Source organism: Brachyhypopomus gauderio, chromosome 15 (genome assembly GCF_052324685.1).
Source record: "Brachyhypopomus gauderio isolate BG-103 chromosome 15, BGAUD_0.2, whole genome shotgun sequence".
NCBI classification, from domain to species: domain Eukaryota; kingdom Metazoa; phylum Chordata; class Actinopteri; order Gymnotiformes; family Hypopomidae; genus Brachyhypopomus; species Brachyhypopomus gauderio.
Genome location: NC_135225.1, coordinates 6833932 through 6853583, shown reverse-complemented (window position 1 = coordinate 6853583; position 19652 = coordinate 6833932). Strand labels below are relative to the sequence as shown.

Genomic DNA, 19652 nt, shown 5'->3' with positions numbered 1-19652 from the left:
AATGGGACCGCAGCCCCTCGAGCGCGTGCGTCCTCCGAACGGACACGCGCACACTCGTTTGAGAATGGGGCTCGCCATACGCGCGCGCAAACTCTCGTGCCGGTGACGCGCCTCCCATCCACCATCCTCCGCTACCTTTTTACTTCCAGCCTCGGGGCTCGAGCACGAGAACAGCGGCGCGCTATAAGTAGCCACAGCCATCGCGTGTGAACTTAAGTCGCACGGGCTTGTCAAGGGAGAAATTTACGCTTACAGGAAAGGTTGCATTAAAGAGGATTTATTTTGTGTTGCACGTTTCACAATTTGGTGAACAAGGTAAATTATACTGTGAAAATTACTGTTTGTTTCTCATGGTTTATGTTATTTAATATATGCCTAGATGTACAGATTTAAAAGATGTATTCACTGTAACTAACGCCATTATTCAACCAGTTGAATTCAACAGAAAATACTATTTCAGCAGCATTTTCATTGTCCTTTTTTTTTTTTTTTGATAATAAATACATGAATAATGCCCAGCGTTAATGCGCTTTAAACAGAGTACGATGCCTTTCCTAAACTTACGTATCTGGTTCTGGTATTACATTCCTAAAATTAAAATTCTACTGCTTTAGTAGTATTATTTACATGCTACGTTGTAGATATAAGGTGATATATTGGATATCTTTTGAAATGGATATATCGTTTTTTTGCATTCTTTTGTGTAGGCATAAAAGGTTATTCGTTAAATTATTAAATTTTCGAATTATTACGTTGTTATACGATGTAAATACTGCATCACAGAAATAAAGAAGTTAATCGATCTGATAACAATATGACAACTTTTAATTTGACATCCGGTCGTTCTCGTGACCGTGACGTAGCTCTGTTGCAGCTTCTATCAGCGCGGCACCAACAACAGCGGAGGTGGGTAAGAAATTATCGAAAAATATCTGACTTACTCTATATGAATTACATTGAATCCATTACATTTGTAGATGTCGTAGTCGTGATGTGCGATTTTGACAACAGAAAACGATCCGCACAAAATTAACATTTGGACATTTGTATTTGACCACTCCGAGCGTGATATTGTGATATTGACGGAGTGGATCAGTGAACCTTGACCTCCGTTAACCTGAACAAAGTGTTGTTGGCAAAGCTGAGAAAAATAAGTCAGCCTGATGTTTCTCAGCCTCGGGCAACATTTCCCTGATGTTTCTGTGGTGAGGAATGGCCATGTTGATTATTGAACATTGTTGATCATTGCACCTCACCCAATGAATCTGGCACTGACAGCCCATTCTTGGGTATTCTGACTCAACATTTATTGTTTACTGCAATCAAAATTACTTAGCCTATTTGAGTTCTACAAATTAACATTTGTCGCAATTCTACGAATTATAAGTCTTTGAATAAAGGTGCATTGCAATAAATTTGAATATAATCAAAACGTTCATTTATTTCAGTAATTCAATTCAAAAAATGAAACTTGCATATTATATAGATTCATTACACACATAATGATCTAGCCTATTGCATTTATTTCTTGTAATTTTGATTATTATGGCCTGCAGCCATAATACAGACAGTATTTCAAAAAAGTATTTCAGTAAAAATTATACTTAAAAAATCAGTATTGTAGACTCATGGTGTCACACTCTAATCAGCTACACACTTGCAAAGGTTTCCTAAGCCTATGGTCCCTCTGCCTGGTCCAGTGGACTACCCAATCTTGGGGAAGACTGCTGACTTGACAGTTGTCTAGAAGTCATTGAAACCCTCCACAAGGAGAGTAAGCCACAAAAGGTCATTGCTAAAGAAGCTGGCTGTTCAGAGTGCTGTATCTAAGTATATAAATGGAAACTTGAGTGGAAGGAAAAAGTGTAGTGGAAAAAAAATATGCACAAGCAACAAGGATAAACACAACCTTGGATGGATTGTTACGAAAGGGTGATTCAAGAGTTTAGGGGAGATTCATATGGAGTAGACTGCTGCTGGAGTCAGTGCTTCAAGTGCCACCACACAGAGGTATCCAGGACGTGGCCTACAACTGTCACATTCCTTATATCAAACCACTCATGATCCAGAGACAACGTCAGAGCCATCGTACCTGGGCCATGGAGAAAAAACACTGGACTGTGGCTCAAAAATCCAAAGTCTTGTTTTCAGATTAAAGTAAATTTTCATTTGGAAAATGTGCATTTCATTTGGACATCAAGGTCCCAGAGTCTGGAGGAAGAGTAGAGAGGCCCACGATCTGACATGCTTCAGAAGTTTCCACACTGATGTTTCCAGCTGAAGGCCATTATCAAAGCAACCTTGGCTTCCAGAACACCTCAACAGTGTCACAGGCTGATCGCCTTCATGCTACGCTGCATGGGTACAGTAATTATACAAAAGGAGCCTCAACCAAGTATTGAGTGCATATACTGTACATACTTTTCAGTAGGCCACATTTATGTATTATAAAATATTTTTTAAATAAAAATATGCACATTTTCTGAGCTACTGACTTGGGTTTTGTGGTAGGGCATAATCATCAACATTAAAAGAAATAAACACTCGAAATAGATCACTCTGTGTGTAATGAATCTATATAATATACAAGTTTCACATTTTGAATCGAATGACTGAAATAAATACTTTTTATTCAAATTTATTGAGATGCACCTGTATATGTTACAACATCGCATAAAATTCCAGTAATTGTGTTACATTGCCTTAGACTAACTCAGTTCAGTTCAGTTCAGGCTTGGAGTTCGCAAGTCTAATGCAAAACACTGAATGCCAAAACCACCCACAATGGGTGAGAATCAGTTATGAGACTGATCAGTCAGTCACCACTTATGGCCAATCACACTGAAAATAAGCCAATTCTGGTCACTGGCTGATTAATTAGTGCATCTCTGCAGTTTGGGACGGTTCCTGAGAGTCTGTATAAGAAAGTTGGGGTCTATGGTATCAAAATCTGCAATGAGATCAAACAGTAGTAAAACCAATACCTTTGTCTGTAATTAAGTGAATGTCATTAATTACCCTAATTAGAGCAGTCTCAGTACTATGAGTAGGCCAAAATCCTGAGTCTAGATAGGCATTTAAGCATTTAAGGAAAATCAATAAGTTGAACATTTTTTCAGTGACTTTGACAATGAACAGTGGATTTGAAATTGGTTTGTAATTATTTAACACTGTTGCTTCCAGAGTCTTCACTGAAGTTTATTGCAAACTTAATAAATTAAGTTAGTCAACCATTGAAAATAGTATTATTTCCTATTTTTTAATGTTATTTTTGAAAATGCTGGAGAAAAAATATTGTTTTGCATTGCATATTATTGTGCAGTAATCATGCAACATATCTTTGAAGATTTCTTTATGAATCAGAAGTTTTGCGTTAAGACTTCCTGCATTCTCTTTTGAATATGAACTGCTGTAGCATTTCACCCGTGTGATGTCTGTTGTGATGTCTGCAATTGCCTCCACAACACTAACGATGTTTGATGTAGAAGCTGTTCAGGAGAGCTTCAACAGCTGCAGATGGATTGTATGGAGCAGTGCTCACTTTGCTCATGAAATGTACGGTTGTAACCTCTTCTTAAAAGAGATGTATCAGTTCTTGAGTCTAGGTGAGGGCCACATATTAAAGAACTAGTCCGATTTGTGCCTGAAGGTTGAATATCAGGGAGAACGACAGCCTTGTTTTATGGCAATTTTAGTTAATTTATGTGTTCATACTGAGGCATTCTTTCTGTGTGTATCTTTGGCAAAGAAACACCTGATTAAATTGTTTTTACATATTGGTGAATTGTGCAGAACTGTATAGTTTATATAGTTTAGAGTCAAATAAACCTGGCTTACAGTGACATGTTATTTCATATCCATATCATGTGGCCATTTTTTTACAGAATGAATTAGTTTAGGTATTTATGAGTTAGGTATTTAAAAAATATGAGTAGTGTCATTCCATCAAAGTGTTCATGAGTTGGAACTGTATATGTACAGTGTTAGAAGCTGTTTTTGATTGACATATGGAAACTAAATAGTTTTGAAATTTTCTTTTTTGGTGAAATGTTACAGTTGTGAATATCTGGAAACCAGATATGTTTAGGTTTGGTAAAAAAAAACCTAGGATTAGTTCACTCCCAAAATAAGTGACATGTTCCACAACGATTGATGTACTTCCTGTGTGATCAAAGGCAGCCTACGGTCATCCTTTGGTAGTGTCAAATTTGTCTCCCTGTCACAGTACAGCTCCTGAACCATCCCTTGGGTGTGTCCACGTGTGAATGTCTGTCTGTGTATGGTTGTTTCTGTGTGTGTGTGTGTGTGCTCATCTGTGTAGTTTGTGTTATTCATCGCACCTGTCTCTTGTCTTGTTGGCATTGTGTTGCACTTGTTTCTTGTGTTGTCTGAGTTCTTTGTCCGTCTTTGTCCGCCTTTATGTCGTCGCTGTGTTTGATCGTCAATAAAAGTGAAACTATAAAGACGCTTCTAGCCTCGCGCACTCCAAAATCTCACAGCAGGTTTCCATTCATTTTGCAAATGTAATGCACATTTATGAAATTCATTTATGAAATTACGTTGTTGCCATTCACTTTGATGTGAAGAAACTTTAGACGACACAAACTGCCATGATTAGAGCTGCTATGAAAATAAGCAAAATGGAGAGATTTAAGATTTAACTTAAAATTGTATGGACTGAAATGTCATTGTTTGAAAAACGCTTTTCCATTTCTCTTTTGCACTTTGGCTTTCCCCCCCACCTCATTCTAGCATTAAGGTTTTATGCAGTTTTTTTTGGTTGGGGGGGGGGGGGGGTGGCGTATTCCTTTCAGTTTTTTCTTGCAGAGTTTTTCAAAAAATTTGTGGATGGAAAACTCACTAGTGGGACCAAAACTAGGTGCAAAACCAATTAGGAGTGGACTGGATTAATGCACAACTTACATAACAAAGTTCAACTAAATTAGTGTATATGGAACTCAAAAGATGAGCTGTTTAAAGGCCATTGCTTACTTAGATTTGCATGAAGAACACCCCTCATATTTTGCTGCTGGTTTGTTTGTTGGTTATTCTCTTATGAAGAAGACAGTCTGAATGAGTTCTTATTGCTAGGTGCTACTTTGAGACTCGATTGTGCATTTCAGTGAAGGTAATGGTTGAGTAACCATTGTGCCACTATCAGTAATCTCCCAGCCAAAATCAGATCAAACAGTGGCCAACTATGACTCAGAAGTAGTCAGACATTGAAGGAGGAACCATAGGAATGCACTGGAACTGTCAGTCTGATGCTTTTTTCATAAGCACTGCTCTGTGGACTGTTAACATGATGTGATCTAAGGTGCAGCCCCTGTGGGATAAAAGGCGGGGTTAGTATGATCTACACTTGCCTGACGAGCTCCTCAGAGCATGCTATGCCTAGGAGAAGGAAGGGCGAGACTTTCAACATCTCTCAATTGCTAGATGTTAAACTGGTCCAGTGATGAACCAACCAAGCATCTAATCTGAAGGACATTCATACCGTATATTGTGTGAAGCATTGGAACAAGCCTGTCTCAGAACAGGGAATCCTGATGGTGGCATCAAGATTGGCTCCAAAGAAATATCAATCCATTCCTCAATTAGAACCATGTGCTGCACCTACAGGGGCACAATTGGTGAAGGTCAAGGTAAGTTAACTCTTCCCTTCAGTCATGTGTTATTCTGGTCCAGTTCCATCACAGTACTCTGGTCAGGCTCTGGTCAGATTCCTGCTGCTTGAAGTTATTTGTGGAGACGAGAGTAGCTGAGATCCAGAACCTCACAGACTCAAATAAATGACATTATGTGCCTTTGAGTGACAAGCCCATGGATGATACAGAATTTGATCAGTTGATCATCAGAGTGATCATCAGAGTAGGTTGTTGCTTCAGACACAGCAGCCTTCTTAAATAGGATACTCTTCATCCCATAGTCCTCTGCCCTCACCATTTTATAATTAAACTTGTAATAAAAAACTATGACCGCACAAATACTGGGTCCTAAGAGGACAACAGACTGTTCATTCTCATAAGTGCAAGTGTTCAGAATGTGTGAAATAGAATCGGAAACCAAATCCCCCCAAGATGGCCGACATCCCTCTAGCTCAACTCTAAAACCAGCATACTGTTCCTCTGGGGTGGACCGTTTTGGTCCATACTTCATAAAAATAGGCCATAGGAAGCAAAAGAGGTGGAGGGTAATATTCAAGTGTCTTGACTACCAGAGCAGGCCATATCGATCTCCTTGCAAGTCTAGACTCAGATTCATTCCTCATGGCCCTGAGGTATTTCGTGGCCCTAAGGTGTTTCATTGCTAGATGAGGGAAACCTCGTGAGATTCTGTGTGACCGAGGCATGAACTTTAGAGGTACAGACAAGGAGCTCAAGCTAAATTTTGCTAGCGTCCAACATGAGCTTCAATGACAGCTTGGCAGCCAAAAGATAAAATTCACCTTCAATCCTCCAGGGGCTCCACATTTTGGAGGTTACTGGGAATATGAGCTTTGTTCCCTTAAGGCTAAAATTGCAGTTGGTGCCCAGACTGTCACAGAGGAGGTGCTCAGGACATTCCTTTTAGAGATTGAAGGGAGACTCAATTCAAAGCCTCTAGGTTACATATCGACTGAAGTAGCAGACTGGATCCACTCACCCCAAAATAGACTCCTCATAGGAAGGCGAGAAGCATCATTCCCTTAGGTTGTTGACACTGGTTCTGAGTAATCAGGCCTGAAGCACAGTCCAGACTTGGCCTATGCGTTTTGGAAGTGTTTTATTCAACTGTTTGCATGGCTTATAATCTGCAGACTGGCATTATTGTCATGATACTGGATCAGCAGTGTGAAACTTTGACCCGTGGGGAAGGTCTCGCAAGTGTACCCCTGGTCAAAACAGCAGTCAGAGTTGTTGATGTGCAGGAAAGGTCAGAACCTTCACCTGTCCACTGATCGGTCTCCCCGATCTCCCTGATAATGTTAAGACTTACTGGAGTAGTTGACTTTTGAAGTTCAATTTCACCTTGTAAATTTGGGTGGGGCTGTTAAAAAGATAGTCACCAACTTGCATCTGCCCCCCCCCCCCCCCCCCCCCCATTCTCCTGTTGGTTTGTCCCTATGGCAATTGACCGCAGTGTTGAACGTGTACATGTACAGGGCTTTGCAGATTTGCTTAAATTTAATGTTTACTGGTTGGAAAGCTGTTGGGATGTTCACACATTTGAGTGGCTTAGTGTGCGTGAATCAACCAGTATGTTTTGCATCCTTAAGACTCCAATTGTTTGTTATGTAGTCCTTGGTAATTATTTCTTCAGACCCTCAATATTGGGACTTTGGTTCTGTATAATTGTAGTGATTTCTGGTTATTCCTTATTAATATGATGGATGACTGTTTAGAGGCTGCTATTGATGTTTGCAAGCTTGGCTATAAGGTTTAGAGTATTTTAGTATGAGTATTTCTATGTTATTGAGCTTGGAAATCTGTGCCTGCTGTAGTTATGGTTGCTTTACTGCCACCTAATGACATAACCCAGAGGCAGAATGTTATATGTATTCAGAGACTCTATGAAAGCATATTTAATATACAAGTTAATATATCATGAGAACTGGAATTATAATAATGTCTTTTTTATTAATGCATCTAATTGTTTGCAATACTATTGATTATTATATTGTTATTCTGTGTTATGATGGAACCATGCACGTACATATCCCTCACACTCTGCTGTATACTTCAGGCCTCATTAAACATTTAGAACGGAAGTCTTCAGCAATTGGCCACCTTATCCAAGTATGTTTTGGGCGAGATGCCCAGTGGTGGTTCGACACACACTGGACTGGCATAGTGCACTCAGGCGGATCTTAGCCCATAACTGAATACTACATTTATTCATCAATGCTTTGTGGAGTTGTGGCATCGTATTTGCATTTGGAGTCTTGTTTTTACAACTATTTCGGAGACTTTGTTATGGGACCTCATATTTCTGACAAAAAGAAAGTCTCATATGGATTAAAATAAAAAGGACATTGTTATTGTGATCATGGGTTTATTGCCATAAAACATATACACTTTCAGGGCAAAGGAGATCACAGTGTATCACGGAATAAGATCAAGATTTCAGCTGCTGAATGTCTTATGCAAAACATTTGCTGTAACCACACTATGTAAAGCCAGCTAGTTAACTGATTCGGTGTTATCTGAGAGATGTGTGCTTTCAATAGTAACCTGGGAATTGTAACCACATTCTCAGTGGCAAGTTTAGAGTTTGTTGGGGCCCAAGGCAAAAATTCACATGGGTCCCTCCAATCACTATTCATTACCACTATGCTATAAATAAAGTGACCAAAAAAAAAAAACACCATAAACTATTTACTTCAGTGTAGTTTCTATGTTCAACCTGCTGGCTAGCTATGCTAACAAGTAGACTGCTGGTGTCCTGGCTCTAATTCACGTAACGGTTAGCAGAACTGGACGCTCTGCTGGTTAACTAATGCAAAATGTTAGAGGTGTAACGATGTATCATGACATTGAGATCAGAACTATTATGATGTGCATCGTGGCAACGGACAATATTGCATTCAGTTTATTACACCATCTAATGTAGTTGCATTTTTTCCACCTATGATGAAGCTGTAACTATAGCATTCTATTATAGTCATGAACCAATGTTCCTTAAATTTTCTTAAATACAATTAAACAATAAATATTTACACAATATTTTATTACTGACTCAGAAATAAAAAGGAAAGCTTTCACTTGGTTATTTATTATATGATGAAGCTACACACATGTTTAGAACTGTAAATGTCTAATTTCTTAGTTATTTAACATTAATTGTTATTATCTGCTTCACTCACCACTGTCAAGCTTTTTTCTGCTTCCTGTTTTTCTTCTTTCTCTTTTCACTTCCAGAAGTAGCTCCTCTTCATTTTTGTTGACTGGTTTTCATTTTTGACAACTTGTGTGGGGTTTAAGGTAGCTTCCTAAATATACACAAGACAAAGTTTCCAGCTCGTTGTTTTATTTGTGTTGTTATATCAGTCCAAAAAAAGTGCCACAGTACCGCCACAGGAATATTAAGACAGTCCACAGACAAAGAACTACATATAAGAATGATGTTCTCTAGATTTACATCGCCATCACTTCCTCGAGTTGAGTAAAACTATTAAAGGCAATAAAACCACTCTTACATGGTCCTCATAGCCCAGGGCATTAGCCTCTTTCTGCTCTCTGTAACCTAGGCAACACAAGACTAAATGGCAAACTGCATGTAAATTTAAACTACATATAAAACAAGTCATATGGCCTGTATATCAAACAAATGTGACCCACTTTGTATAGAGATATGATACTGGACGCCCACCTGGATCTCACAACAAAATGGCCCAGTTATTTAAATGTTTGTTTTTGGCAACTTTTGGTCAAATCAGTCAGATCCCAAAGTCAGTTCTCTAATCTGGTGTGTATGTGGCTCTCATCTGACAACCCAAGTGCACTCAGTCCATGTTGCAAATGTGCCATATAAAAATGAGGAATGAAGCCCAGAGTAATTTGCTATCAAATCAAGACCTTCTGGAGCTTTCAAATAATTGATGTCACTTTTAAGTTGTGGTTCACATGTCAACTATACTGAATGTGGATACATAATGTTTTTATACAAATGGACAGAAGATGTCGCTAGTGAGGCAGGTGTCAACATTCAGAAACCTTGAAAGAACTTTCAGCATAATCAAGATTTGGAGTAAAACCAAGGTTGAAAAATCACTGTTGTTCATCCTAGTGGCTCAATCTATACACTAATGATATAGAGGTATTACTTGGAGTAATAAATAACTAACAACCGGGAAAACATTAGCAAGTGTAAGACACTTTTCAATTACATTACAAAACAGACAGCTATTTTTAATATGCCATTGAGTTACAAAATGGAAACTCTTTAAAGTGTCAATTATCCAGCTCCTTATGTATTTCTGAAAAAAATACGACAATTTTTGTAAATAATATGCATGTCAATGTTATTTGGAAAAACCAAATGTCAGTATATTGGAAATGCGGAATATACTGAAGCGGTTAAAAATTCTGCCAGACTAAATTAAGACTAAATGTTTTTGATTTCAAAATTATGAATGGAGTCTATAAAAAGTGGGTAAAAACCTAACCAAACAGATTCCAGCTGGTTATGTATTCCAATGCACATTTTGATAACTTGGGTTGATTTAGTCTCGGAAGAGAAAAACATTGATTTATTGATTGTGCTAAGACAATATTTTATTCATAGACATCAATAAACTTCGGTGTTACTCCATTTTGATACCCAAAGCCAAAGATGTAAATTGGAAACCACATATTGTAACTTTTGTAGATTTTGGTTTTCTCATTATTTGGGCTTGGGCTTGGGCTTGGGCTTGGGTCCTAGTTAGTCCTCTTGCAAGAAGAACGTGATAAATTTCCTCCAGAAAATATGGTTAACAGTGAAGACAGCACTGAACACCTTATTACCATGAAGTAAGGTCATTATTCTCCCATTAATAACGTATCAGTTATGTAAATTGTATTGATGGATTATAAGAGAGTAATTATTTTTATTAAATAAAGGCATGGTATACATACCAAAGATAAAAGATAGCTCAGACGTTTGGTTTGTAATGCGGGGTGTAAAGTAATGTTGTAATAACATGTTACTGTTGTTGTGGGATGTTTGTAAAAAACTCTGGCTACATTAATAATTACCATAAGTTCATAACAGAGTTCTTCTGGAGACCTCTTAAACATGACCACATCAGTGGAAATGTGCATTTTGTTTTCGCAATAATACATCACTGAGCACTACAAAGAGTACTGAAAAATCATTTTAGCTTTTTGTTGTAAATAATCATACATGTTTGGGAGTTGCGGTTTCGACGTGAGATGCTTCGCTGGAATATCCCATTGGAAGTAGCTGTGTCCACTTGTTTTTCAGCCCATGATGGGACCCAGGGGGCCAAACCAAAATGAAGGCATTAAAAAGTTAGCTCATCTGAAACGGGCTTACCATTTGCAGTTGTGTCACGTTGCTTGGTGGAGGCTCGAGTTAAGTGCCTTCCTCAAGAGCAAAAGCGCATCAGTCAGAAGAGGAACATTTGAACTTCCAGCAGTCTGGAGCAAAGTCGACATCAAAGATCAATATCCCCTTCCCAAATATAATACACTAAGTGATTTAATATGAAACAGCTTTGCAGTAATGACCCTGTAAGCTATAACGCAGTATCTGTAGTGCATTAGTGTGATCAGTAAATGTTGCCAGACTGTACAGTCTTAATATTTGTAATCAAGTAGAATCTGCAAAACAGTATTGCTCTATTACAGGGTATAACTTATTTGACCTCTGACCTTTGCCTAGGTATTCACTGACATCGATTCCAATGTTGCCTGTTGTGGTGGTCCATGGTGGCGCAGGTCATGTCCCAAAGGACCGGGCTGAGATCTCCTGTGTTGGGGTGAAGGAGGCCACGAAGGGGGCTTATGTCATCCTGCGGTCAGGAGGCAGTGCCATGGATGCTGTGGTAGAGGCAGTCACCATTTTGGAGAACAACCCAGCATATAATGCAGGTAGTATAATAATATCCGAGTTGTCTGCTTAGGACCACCAGAAAGAAAGCCAGTTATTGTGAGATACAAATGGCTAATCGAGTGTTTGCATGTGAGTTGCTCAGGTCGAGGGTCAGTGTTGAACGTGAAAGGAGAAGTGGAGATGGATGCTCTGGTCATGGATGGACGCACTCTGGGCAGCGGGGCTGTGTCTGCCGTCAGGAGAGTGGCCAACCCGATCCAGCTGGCACGCCTTGTCATGGAGAAGGTACACTTGTAAGAGTTCAAATCTAATGCCAATTCTCCTTCCTAATATCTAATGTTCTAATATCTAATACCTAATGTCTAGTTAGATAGGGTGTGGATTACAATTTGTTTATTTAACCAGTGGGATCTTTTGATGTGTCTAATGTCAGTTAACTGTATTTTTAATTACAGACAGGGCATCCAATGATTAACACCCTCCAAAAAGTTATAGAATAGATTTTTGAACAAGCAAAGGGACTGTGAAGAAAATATTGCAGGTGTTCATAAATATACAATGTACAACTTATTTCTCTGAGTGCTATAATGAAGATATAAATGTTATTAAAATACAACAGAACAGGTTCAAGCAGTTCTTCCTGTATATGCACTAAGGAGGAGAATAGTTTAAAAGGTAAAAATGTTCAGAAAATACTAACAGTTGGGGAACTGAAGATTTGGAATGGATGGAAAGATTTAAATTAGGGGTGGGCATAGATTAATTTTTTTAATCTAGATTAATCTCACTGAAATCTTGAAATTAATCTAGATTAATCTAGATTAATCTATATTAAAATTACTTGCTACCCAAGTTGTCACGTTGTGGGGGGGCACCCTACCGGTCGCCCCCGGTTACAGCGGCAGCGGTCCTGTTTTTGGTCACGTGATGTTCGTCCCTCAGGTGGGCGGGACCCGTGATCCGTCTCACCTGAGGGTCGTTTGTTCGTCTATATACGTCTTGTCTTTGTACCAGTTGACTGCTGGTTATTATTTCCTTCATTTGGAACAATGCACGGGTTTTTGGTTTGCACACTTTCTATTAAACCATCCTCTTTCCCTGAGACTTGGCGTGATCGCTTCCTTTTTGAGTTGCTCACCCTGCCCGTCACAGAATAACCAGCCACCTTTCGGAAGCCGCCAGTCTCTCTTACTTTCTCCTTCGTTCGTGGTCATGTCTCGTGGTAAGTGTTTGTCTACGTGCTGTGTGTTTGTCGTGTATTGTCTGAGAGTGTGTTGAGTCTGTCCCCACTCGTCCCGCCGTGTTTAAATGTTGTTTGTGTTTAAACCCGTAAAATCACACGGCGGTGACTAGAGCTGGGGACCGGTAGACTCCGCTCTCGCCCAGCGAAACTACCGGTGCCTCACATTGCGCACGTCCGTTGTCCGTTATCGTCTATATGTGTGTGTGTGTATGTACGTTGTGTTGTGTTTTAATAACGACGCGGACGTGAGCGAGTGTGTGTGTGCCGTGGTGTGTGTTTCGCTGGTGGTGTTTGTGTGTGAATGTAGACGGGTCCACCGATGCGTGCTGCACGCTAGAACGCGTGAGATGTGAATCTCTCTGCTCCTTTCGCCTCGCTCACCCGATATCCCGCGGTGACGGGGGTGAGCGACTGCGAGGCAGAGAGACGCGTCGCTGTGGGCGTGGCGCGCAAGCCGCTCGCGCAGAGCTCTCTCTCTCCAAAGATCTGCGGATCCCGTGGTGAAAACGGTGAGAGAGAGAGAGCAGGAGTGGGCGCTTCGCGCTCCACAGAGCGCGCGCGTCGGTGGGTCCTGTCCGTTTGTTTGTGTTCCGTCTTTGCGTGTTCGTTTTGTCCTAGCGTGTAGCGTGCTTTGTTTTATGTAATTCCTCTCTTGCACCCCTCTTCACTGTGTGTGGGGAGGGGCCCATTAGAGGTCCTGTGCCACTGGATGTCCTGGGTGCGTGTATGTTGTATGTTGTCTGTGTTTTTTGTTTTGTTATTCCCCAGAGGGGCCCCCCCTAAATATGTTTTTGGGGGGGAGCTATGGGGTTCCTGAGCCACAGCATGTGGCTCAGAAGGCGCTGCTCCCTAGGGAAAACTGGCCTTTGGGAGGGACCCCTGAGCAGGGAGGAGCCCCTGTACCCCTTTGTAGGCTGAGGATGCCTGGGGTGTATGGACAGGGTGTCTCCTCATGCCAAGAAGGGGTCCCCTCCCCCCTGGGTATAAGGGGGTGCAAAGGTCAGGGCAGTGCGTGTTATGTGTCGTCTGTGTGTGTGTGTGTGTGTGTGTGATGTGTTGCAGGTCGCTCCTGGTGGTGGACTGCGGCACTCCCGGACCTAGTGGGGTCTCCAGGAGGAGACCCTCCCCTTCAAGCTCGGGGTGACCAGCGTGTCCCTGATGCGGATTGCCAGGGCCCTGGTCTCTGGTGCTCCTGGGTTGGGTGGAGGAGTCCACCTTGAGATGAGGGTCCCCGGGAGGGGTTCACTCCCCAGGAGTCTGGGGTGACCCCTAGCGAAAGGGCAGGGGTCAGCTCCGAGCGAGGAGGTAGGTTCGGGAGGTGTTGGTGGAAGCCGTGGCCGCACCCCAGTGTGGCGGCCTGCACACATCCACACCTATGACGTGTGTTGGGCCATGTGCTCCCGGTCCACACACAGCGGTGGGGCTTAAGCGGCCTAAGGCCGGTTAGGACGCGAGGGCCCTGTGACCGACCGGGGCGTGGTTATCGTCTTGTTGACGGCCCGGTCGGTCCAGGGTCCCGCCCAGGAGGCGAGCTAACCTATGTGTTTTATGTTTTCAGCTCCAGGACTGCAGGGAACGGGTCCCTGCCTTGTCTGCGTCCTGTGACGAGGAGCTTATGTGTTTTGTGTTTCAGCTCAGGACGGCAGGGAACGGGTCCCTGTCTTGTCCCCGCCCTCCCGCCCCTTTGTTGTGTTTTGTGTGCTGCCGCTGTAAGCCGCACATCCGGAGGGGAGTGCGGCTTTGGTGGGGGGGTCTGTCACGTTGTGGGGGGGCACCCTACCGGTCGCCCCCGGTTACAGCGGCAGCGGTCCTGTTTTTGGTCACGTGATGTTCGTCCCTCAGGTGGGCGGGACCCGTGATCCGTCTCACCTGAGGGTCGTTTGTTCGTCTATATACGTCTTGTCTTTGTACCAGTTGACTGCTGGTTATTATTTCCTTCATTTGGAACAATGCACGGGTTTTTGGTTTGCACACTTTCTATTAAACCATCCTCTTTCCCTGAGACTTGGCGTGATCGCTTCCTTTTTGAGTTGCTCACCCTGCCCGTCACACAAGTAATGACTAAAAGTCAGTTTTTGAGATAGGGTTTCTTAATACAGAGGGTGCATTAGACCAGGGGCTCATCTCCTGTTTCCAAAATGCATCAATGTTCTACTTTGATATTTGAGGAAAAAAGCATGCTCAATAAAATGTAGGCTACTCGTTTATTCAGTTAAACATGAATTTGTAAGCCTACATACTGTACATTAAAAGGGGTTGATAACATGTTTATTCAGCTAAACATGATATTTGAAATGTAAGCTAACATTTAGTACATTTAACCTCACGGATGTAATTTGGGGGGGACTTTTTCAAAAGCCGGTTTTGGTCCTCTGCAGTTTTAACGGTTAAAAAGAAATATTTAAATAGTGACGAATGTAGCACTAGGACCATGCAGAAAACGACCGCTCCGAGCTCCGCTCCCGTTCCTAAAAATGAATTTTCCATGAAGCAAACCGTATCCATGTAAACACACGTACGATTTGTAATTCACTCGTTCTCGCCCCTACTGTGCAATTTGGTTAGGAATACAGCCGAGCTAAACTATCAAGTTGAAAGTCATCATAGTTTGCTTACCCATTTTGACCCAGTTCCCAACCCAACTTTAAGAATAGATTAACGGCGATCATTTTTATATCGCCCGATAAGAGTATCAAATTAACTAACGCCGTTAACGGCCCACCACTAATTTAAATTCATTTGCTAAAAAAATTGGTTTGCAATAACCACAAACCAGTTGAATCACTTGAAGTTCTTTAATGAATTTAATTGGTAGTCGTGTCAGTTCTATTTAAAAAGTACTTTGTGCAGTTGAAAGTCTGAGTCCAAACCCCCCCAAAGTCAAGGGCAAAATTGACAAGGAAGAAACTATGAAGGAAACCAAAAATTAAAAGTAGAGTTAGAAGTTTAGAAGTTTCATATGAGCACATTGCAGGTGTAGAACATAAAGAATCAGGTTAGAGTTTGTACTGGGCATGGATGTTCATGAGGCAGATTAGGAATCAGCATTTAAGAGATTAAAAGATTTATTAAAATCATTGTGAGATGAAACATAAACTGAATGACATTGGCATTAGAAACATTTTGCAATAGCCAATTTAGTCTCTGGACGTTGCCCCAATGAAAGATATGGCCTGAATGTATAAAAGGGTTGTCCTTAAGAGCAGGCCTTAGGATGCCAGAAATTCAGGAGACGTTTTGAATGGAAGAAGGTTTACGACAAATCCTGTTCTGTTTTCCAGCCTCATTAAACGTTTAAGGAAAATCTTTATTGCGGTTTTCCGTGAAAGAAGCGGTTTCACCAAGTAGCCTCCTACAGAGTTTGACATGTATCTAATTAGCTGTGCTCGTTATTTTATACACATCGGTTTTGCTCCTTTGATCTTTATCAAGGGTGTGACTAATTGCGGAGTGGACTGTATAATAGAGGCATATTGGGACAGCAGTAGAACATGTCTCAAAACATGTCGCTAAGGTGATTTTTTAAAAGTCTGGCCTGAGCTTCAAGTTTTTGAGGCAAAATCATGTAGCTAAGAACATGCTGAGGAAACACACAGTAATAGTATAGTGTGTTTTTGTGTGACACAATGAATGTGAAAATGTGAGGAATTCTGGTGGAAGTGGCTACAGGGGTCATGAAAAGGCACCGCTGCCATTGAATGGTTTTTTATTTTTTATTTTTTATTTATTTTTTTTGCTTTAGCACAACGTGCTAACGTGGTTACTTTTTAACTTTGCTGTGCAGACGAGCCACTTATGTTTGACAGCTGAGGGGGCCTCCAAGTTTGCCAGGGCCATGGGTGTCCCTGAGGTGCCCGAAGAGTCACTGATCACGGACTACGCCACGATGCGCTGGAAGAAGAATCTGAACCCAGACGCCAACCCTGTGAAGTGCCAGATGTGAGAGCTCGTTTTACTGCAGACACAATACACATGGTGTGTAAACCATTGGTGTGCAGCTGGACTGCCTATATAATGATGTCGGATACTTTGAAGGTCAGTAGTTCAGGACAATACTGTATCCCGGGTATATTTTGTGGCTGCTTCACTAAAATGGTGTGTTTTGTGCAAGTGTGTTTTGAGTGTAACAAAAGGATGCTCAGTAGAGAAGTGTGATTGCTCAAAACAAACAGCTAGGACAGTATAGCTTTGGGGATGACCCAAGGTATTAACATCCAAAAAGGTGTTTGGAATGAAAGTGTTGGTGACTTCAGTGAAAATGACTTTACTCAGGAGTGAGCACTGCTATCAGAATGTTTGTTACAGGAGGGTGTGTCCTGCAGGGGCGAGATGGGCACGGTGGGCGCAGTAGCTGTGGACAAGGAGGGGAACGTGGCCTGTGCCACCTCCACAGGAGGCATGATCAACAAAATGGAGGGGCGTGTGGGAGACACGCCTTGCATTGGTGAGTTTGAGGAGCCTTCCCTCGTGTGGTTTTGGAACTCCAGAGAGACGGTTTGAGAAAGCAAAGGAAGAGAATGTGTGTGAATGAATGGATTGATGTCGGATGTTGTGATGCAGTGGTTGTGATTGCAACTGATCTTTTACCTTTGGACAGGCAAGAGTGTCTCTAATGTTCAGCTTTTAAGTAGACAACTAAGTTAATACTTAACTGTGTATATTTGGTTTCACAGTTAATGCAGTGTATTGTACAGCCGACTTTAACAAACAAAACAAAAATAGCTTTTTGGTGACTACCTTTGTCTCCATTGGGAGGGTTTATCTGACCATTCACTCTCCTGTGTGTTAGGCTGTGGAGGCTATGCAGATAACCAGATTGGGGCAGTGTCTCCCACGGGTCATGGAGAAACCATCATGAAGGTCACTCTGCCCAGACTCATTCTCTTCCACATGGAGCAAGGTACAGTGTGACCGCTGACCAGGTCAACAGGCTTAGCTTGAGAACACCATAGTCAGTCAGACTCGTTTGAAATGACCACAGTAAAGGTGGTCTACAGGCAAACATTAAGATGATGCCACAAAGAGAGAGAGATAGAGAAAGAGAGAGCTTTTTAGCTTTTATAGTGATGCTGTTCTTTCATATAATATTATTACTCATATGATGAAGTATTGATTCTCAAAAAGTTTTGTTTAAATGCAAGAAAAACCTAAATAGACTACATTAGACTTTGGAGGGAGTGCTGCTCACAGAAACCTCCTGCTTTTGCCACGGTACAAACAGGGATTTACACGTGGATCTACATGCCGACCTGTAGAGGCAGGGATTAAAGAACCAGCACAGTGAATCATTGTCCTGGTGCTGGTCAAATGAAGCAAAAGTCAAGCAGGATGTGTAAGATGAGGGGATATACAGTAATTGTGTGTGTGTGTGTGTGTGGGAGAGAGAGAGAGAGAGAGCAGGGAAGCGGGAGATTCTGCATGTCTCCATATGCGCTACAAGATTAGCTTGTGTTGATAAGGGTGGGTGGTTGACTTGTATTTATATCACAACAGTTGTGCTAAGAACAGAACAACTGCTTTCCAGGAAAAGGCCCCAAGGAGGCGAGTGACATGGGCCTGGCCTACATGAAGGAGAGGGTGAGCGGTCTGGGTGGGGTGATCACCGTGGACCCCACAGGGCAATGGGCAGCTCGCTTCAACAGTCTGCAGATGTCATGGGCCGCAGCCCAACAGGACCAACTCCACTACGGCCTGTACCACGGGGAAGACTTCACCGAGCCCGTGTAGCAGCCAAGCCTGTGTATACACACACACACACACACACACACCGAACAACCTCAGGCCCACGGCACACGCAGTAGGAATCGTCCTACAGTTCGACCTTTTTTTTCCACTCCAGAAAAGGCCGTCTGGCAGGTTTTGTTATATGATTTTCAAAAGTTTACATTAACAAGTAGATAATGCATGGTGTACATACACACACCATGAATTACTACAAGCTAACTGGCAAATTAAGGTATTAATTGTCCTTCAGAAGTAAAATGTAATGTGATTTTGTCTTAAAAGTATTCTAATTCTAACAGTTATGCACTGTACAACTTCCAGTAACTAGTAGAACACTCCTCACATTACTACTGTTGATGATGTTTGTCCTCCACTAGATGGAGATAAATAGCATCTGTGATCAGGAAATGAAATTGGATTGTGTGTATGCACTTTCTTCCTGTTTTACTTTGTAATCTGTGAATAAAATATTTTTACTGGTATGATGTGACAATGAATCTTGTATGCATTCTGGAAATGTAAAAAATAAAATCCTATTTGCAAATCAGAATTATGTCATAATTTGAAATTACTTTACTTTTTTTATATTTACAGTTCTGAAATTGCATTTTCATTGTTGGCTAGCATTATACGTAATAATAATACATTAAAACTATAGTTAAACATTGGTGAAATACTTAAGTCAACATGTGCTTAAACCTTTTTGTTGCATTTTGAGCAAATATATTAAAATAAGTCATTCATTATCTAGTTAGCTTCCTCTATGTTTGCGCTGTTCATGTTTGATCATCCGAGCAATTAAGCTTTGCCACAAAATGTAATCAGTTGTCTTATAATTGTGATGTAGTACTGAAGGCTACCATAAGTTAATAGTCACTGAACTGACCTCCATGCAAGTGTAGAAATACAGGCTTGTGCTTGTTGTGTCAACAGAGCATCAAGCTTGCTCTGTGGTTTTAACTGATATGTGCAACTACTAAGATCCCCAAACCAGTCTCTCTGTCCCTTGCCCTCTCGTTCAGTTTGTGTTCAAAATACAACACTCGTTATGAGGGCAGGTAAAACAGACTTGTTCTTCGTGTAAGCACAGCTCTCGTCTCTAAGGTCATGACATGTTTTCCTTGACACGTCCTTTACAAACGTATAG

General features: G+C 41.4%; 1 protein-coding gene across 5 annotated transcripts; it reads left to right on the top strand.

Moving 5' to 3' along the window:
- Nucleotides 1-173: 173 nt before the first annotated feature.
- asrgl1 (asparaginase and isoaspartyl peptidase 1) lies at nt 174-19049 on the top strand. 5 transcript variants are annotated; one of them, XM_076975291.1, is made up of 7 exons: nt 174-315; nt 11368-11576; nt 11681-11823; nt 16566-16720; nt 17104-17225; nt 17571-17681; nt 18306-19049. In XM_076975291.1, the coding sequence occupies exons 2-7, from the start codon at nt 11390-11392 to the stop codon at nt 18506-18508; spliced, it is 921 nt and encodes a 306-aa protein (XP_076831406.1). In that variant the 5' UTR covers nt 174-315; nt 11368-11389; the 3' UTR covers nt 18509-19049. The 5 variants fall into 5 exon arrangements, with proteins under 5 accessions (XP_076831406.1, XP_076831404.1, XP_076831408.1 ...); XM_076975289.1 differs by lacking the exon at nt 174-315 and adding an exon at nt 819-906; XM_076975293.1 differs by lacking the exon at nt 174-315 and adding an exon at nt 853-906 and having other exon boundaries at nt 11424-11576.
- Nucleotides 19050-19652: the final 603 nt, after the last annotated feature.

Bases quoted from the DNA above. Each gene is read 5' to 3' on its own strand.
- asrgl1 (XM_076975291.1), top strand. From the start codon at position 11,390: ATGTTGCCTGTTGTGGTGGTCCATGGTGGCGCAGGTCATGTCCCAAAG. The intron at 17,226-17,570 runs GTGAGTTTGAGG...CCTGTGTGTTAG, and splicing joins GGGAGACACGCCTTGCATTG to GCTGTGGAGGCTATGCAGAT. The intron at 17,682-18,305 runs GTACAGTGTGAC...ACTGCTTTCCAG, and splicing joins TCTCTTCCACATGGAGCAAG to GAAAAGGCCCCAAGGAGGCG.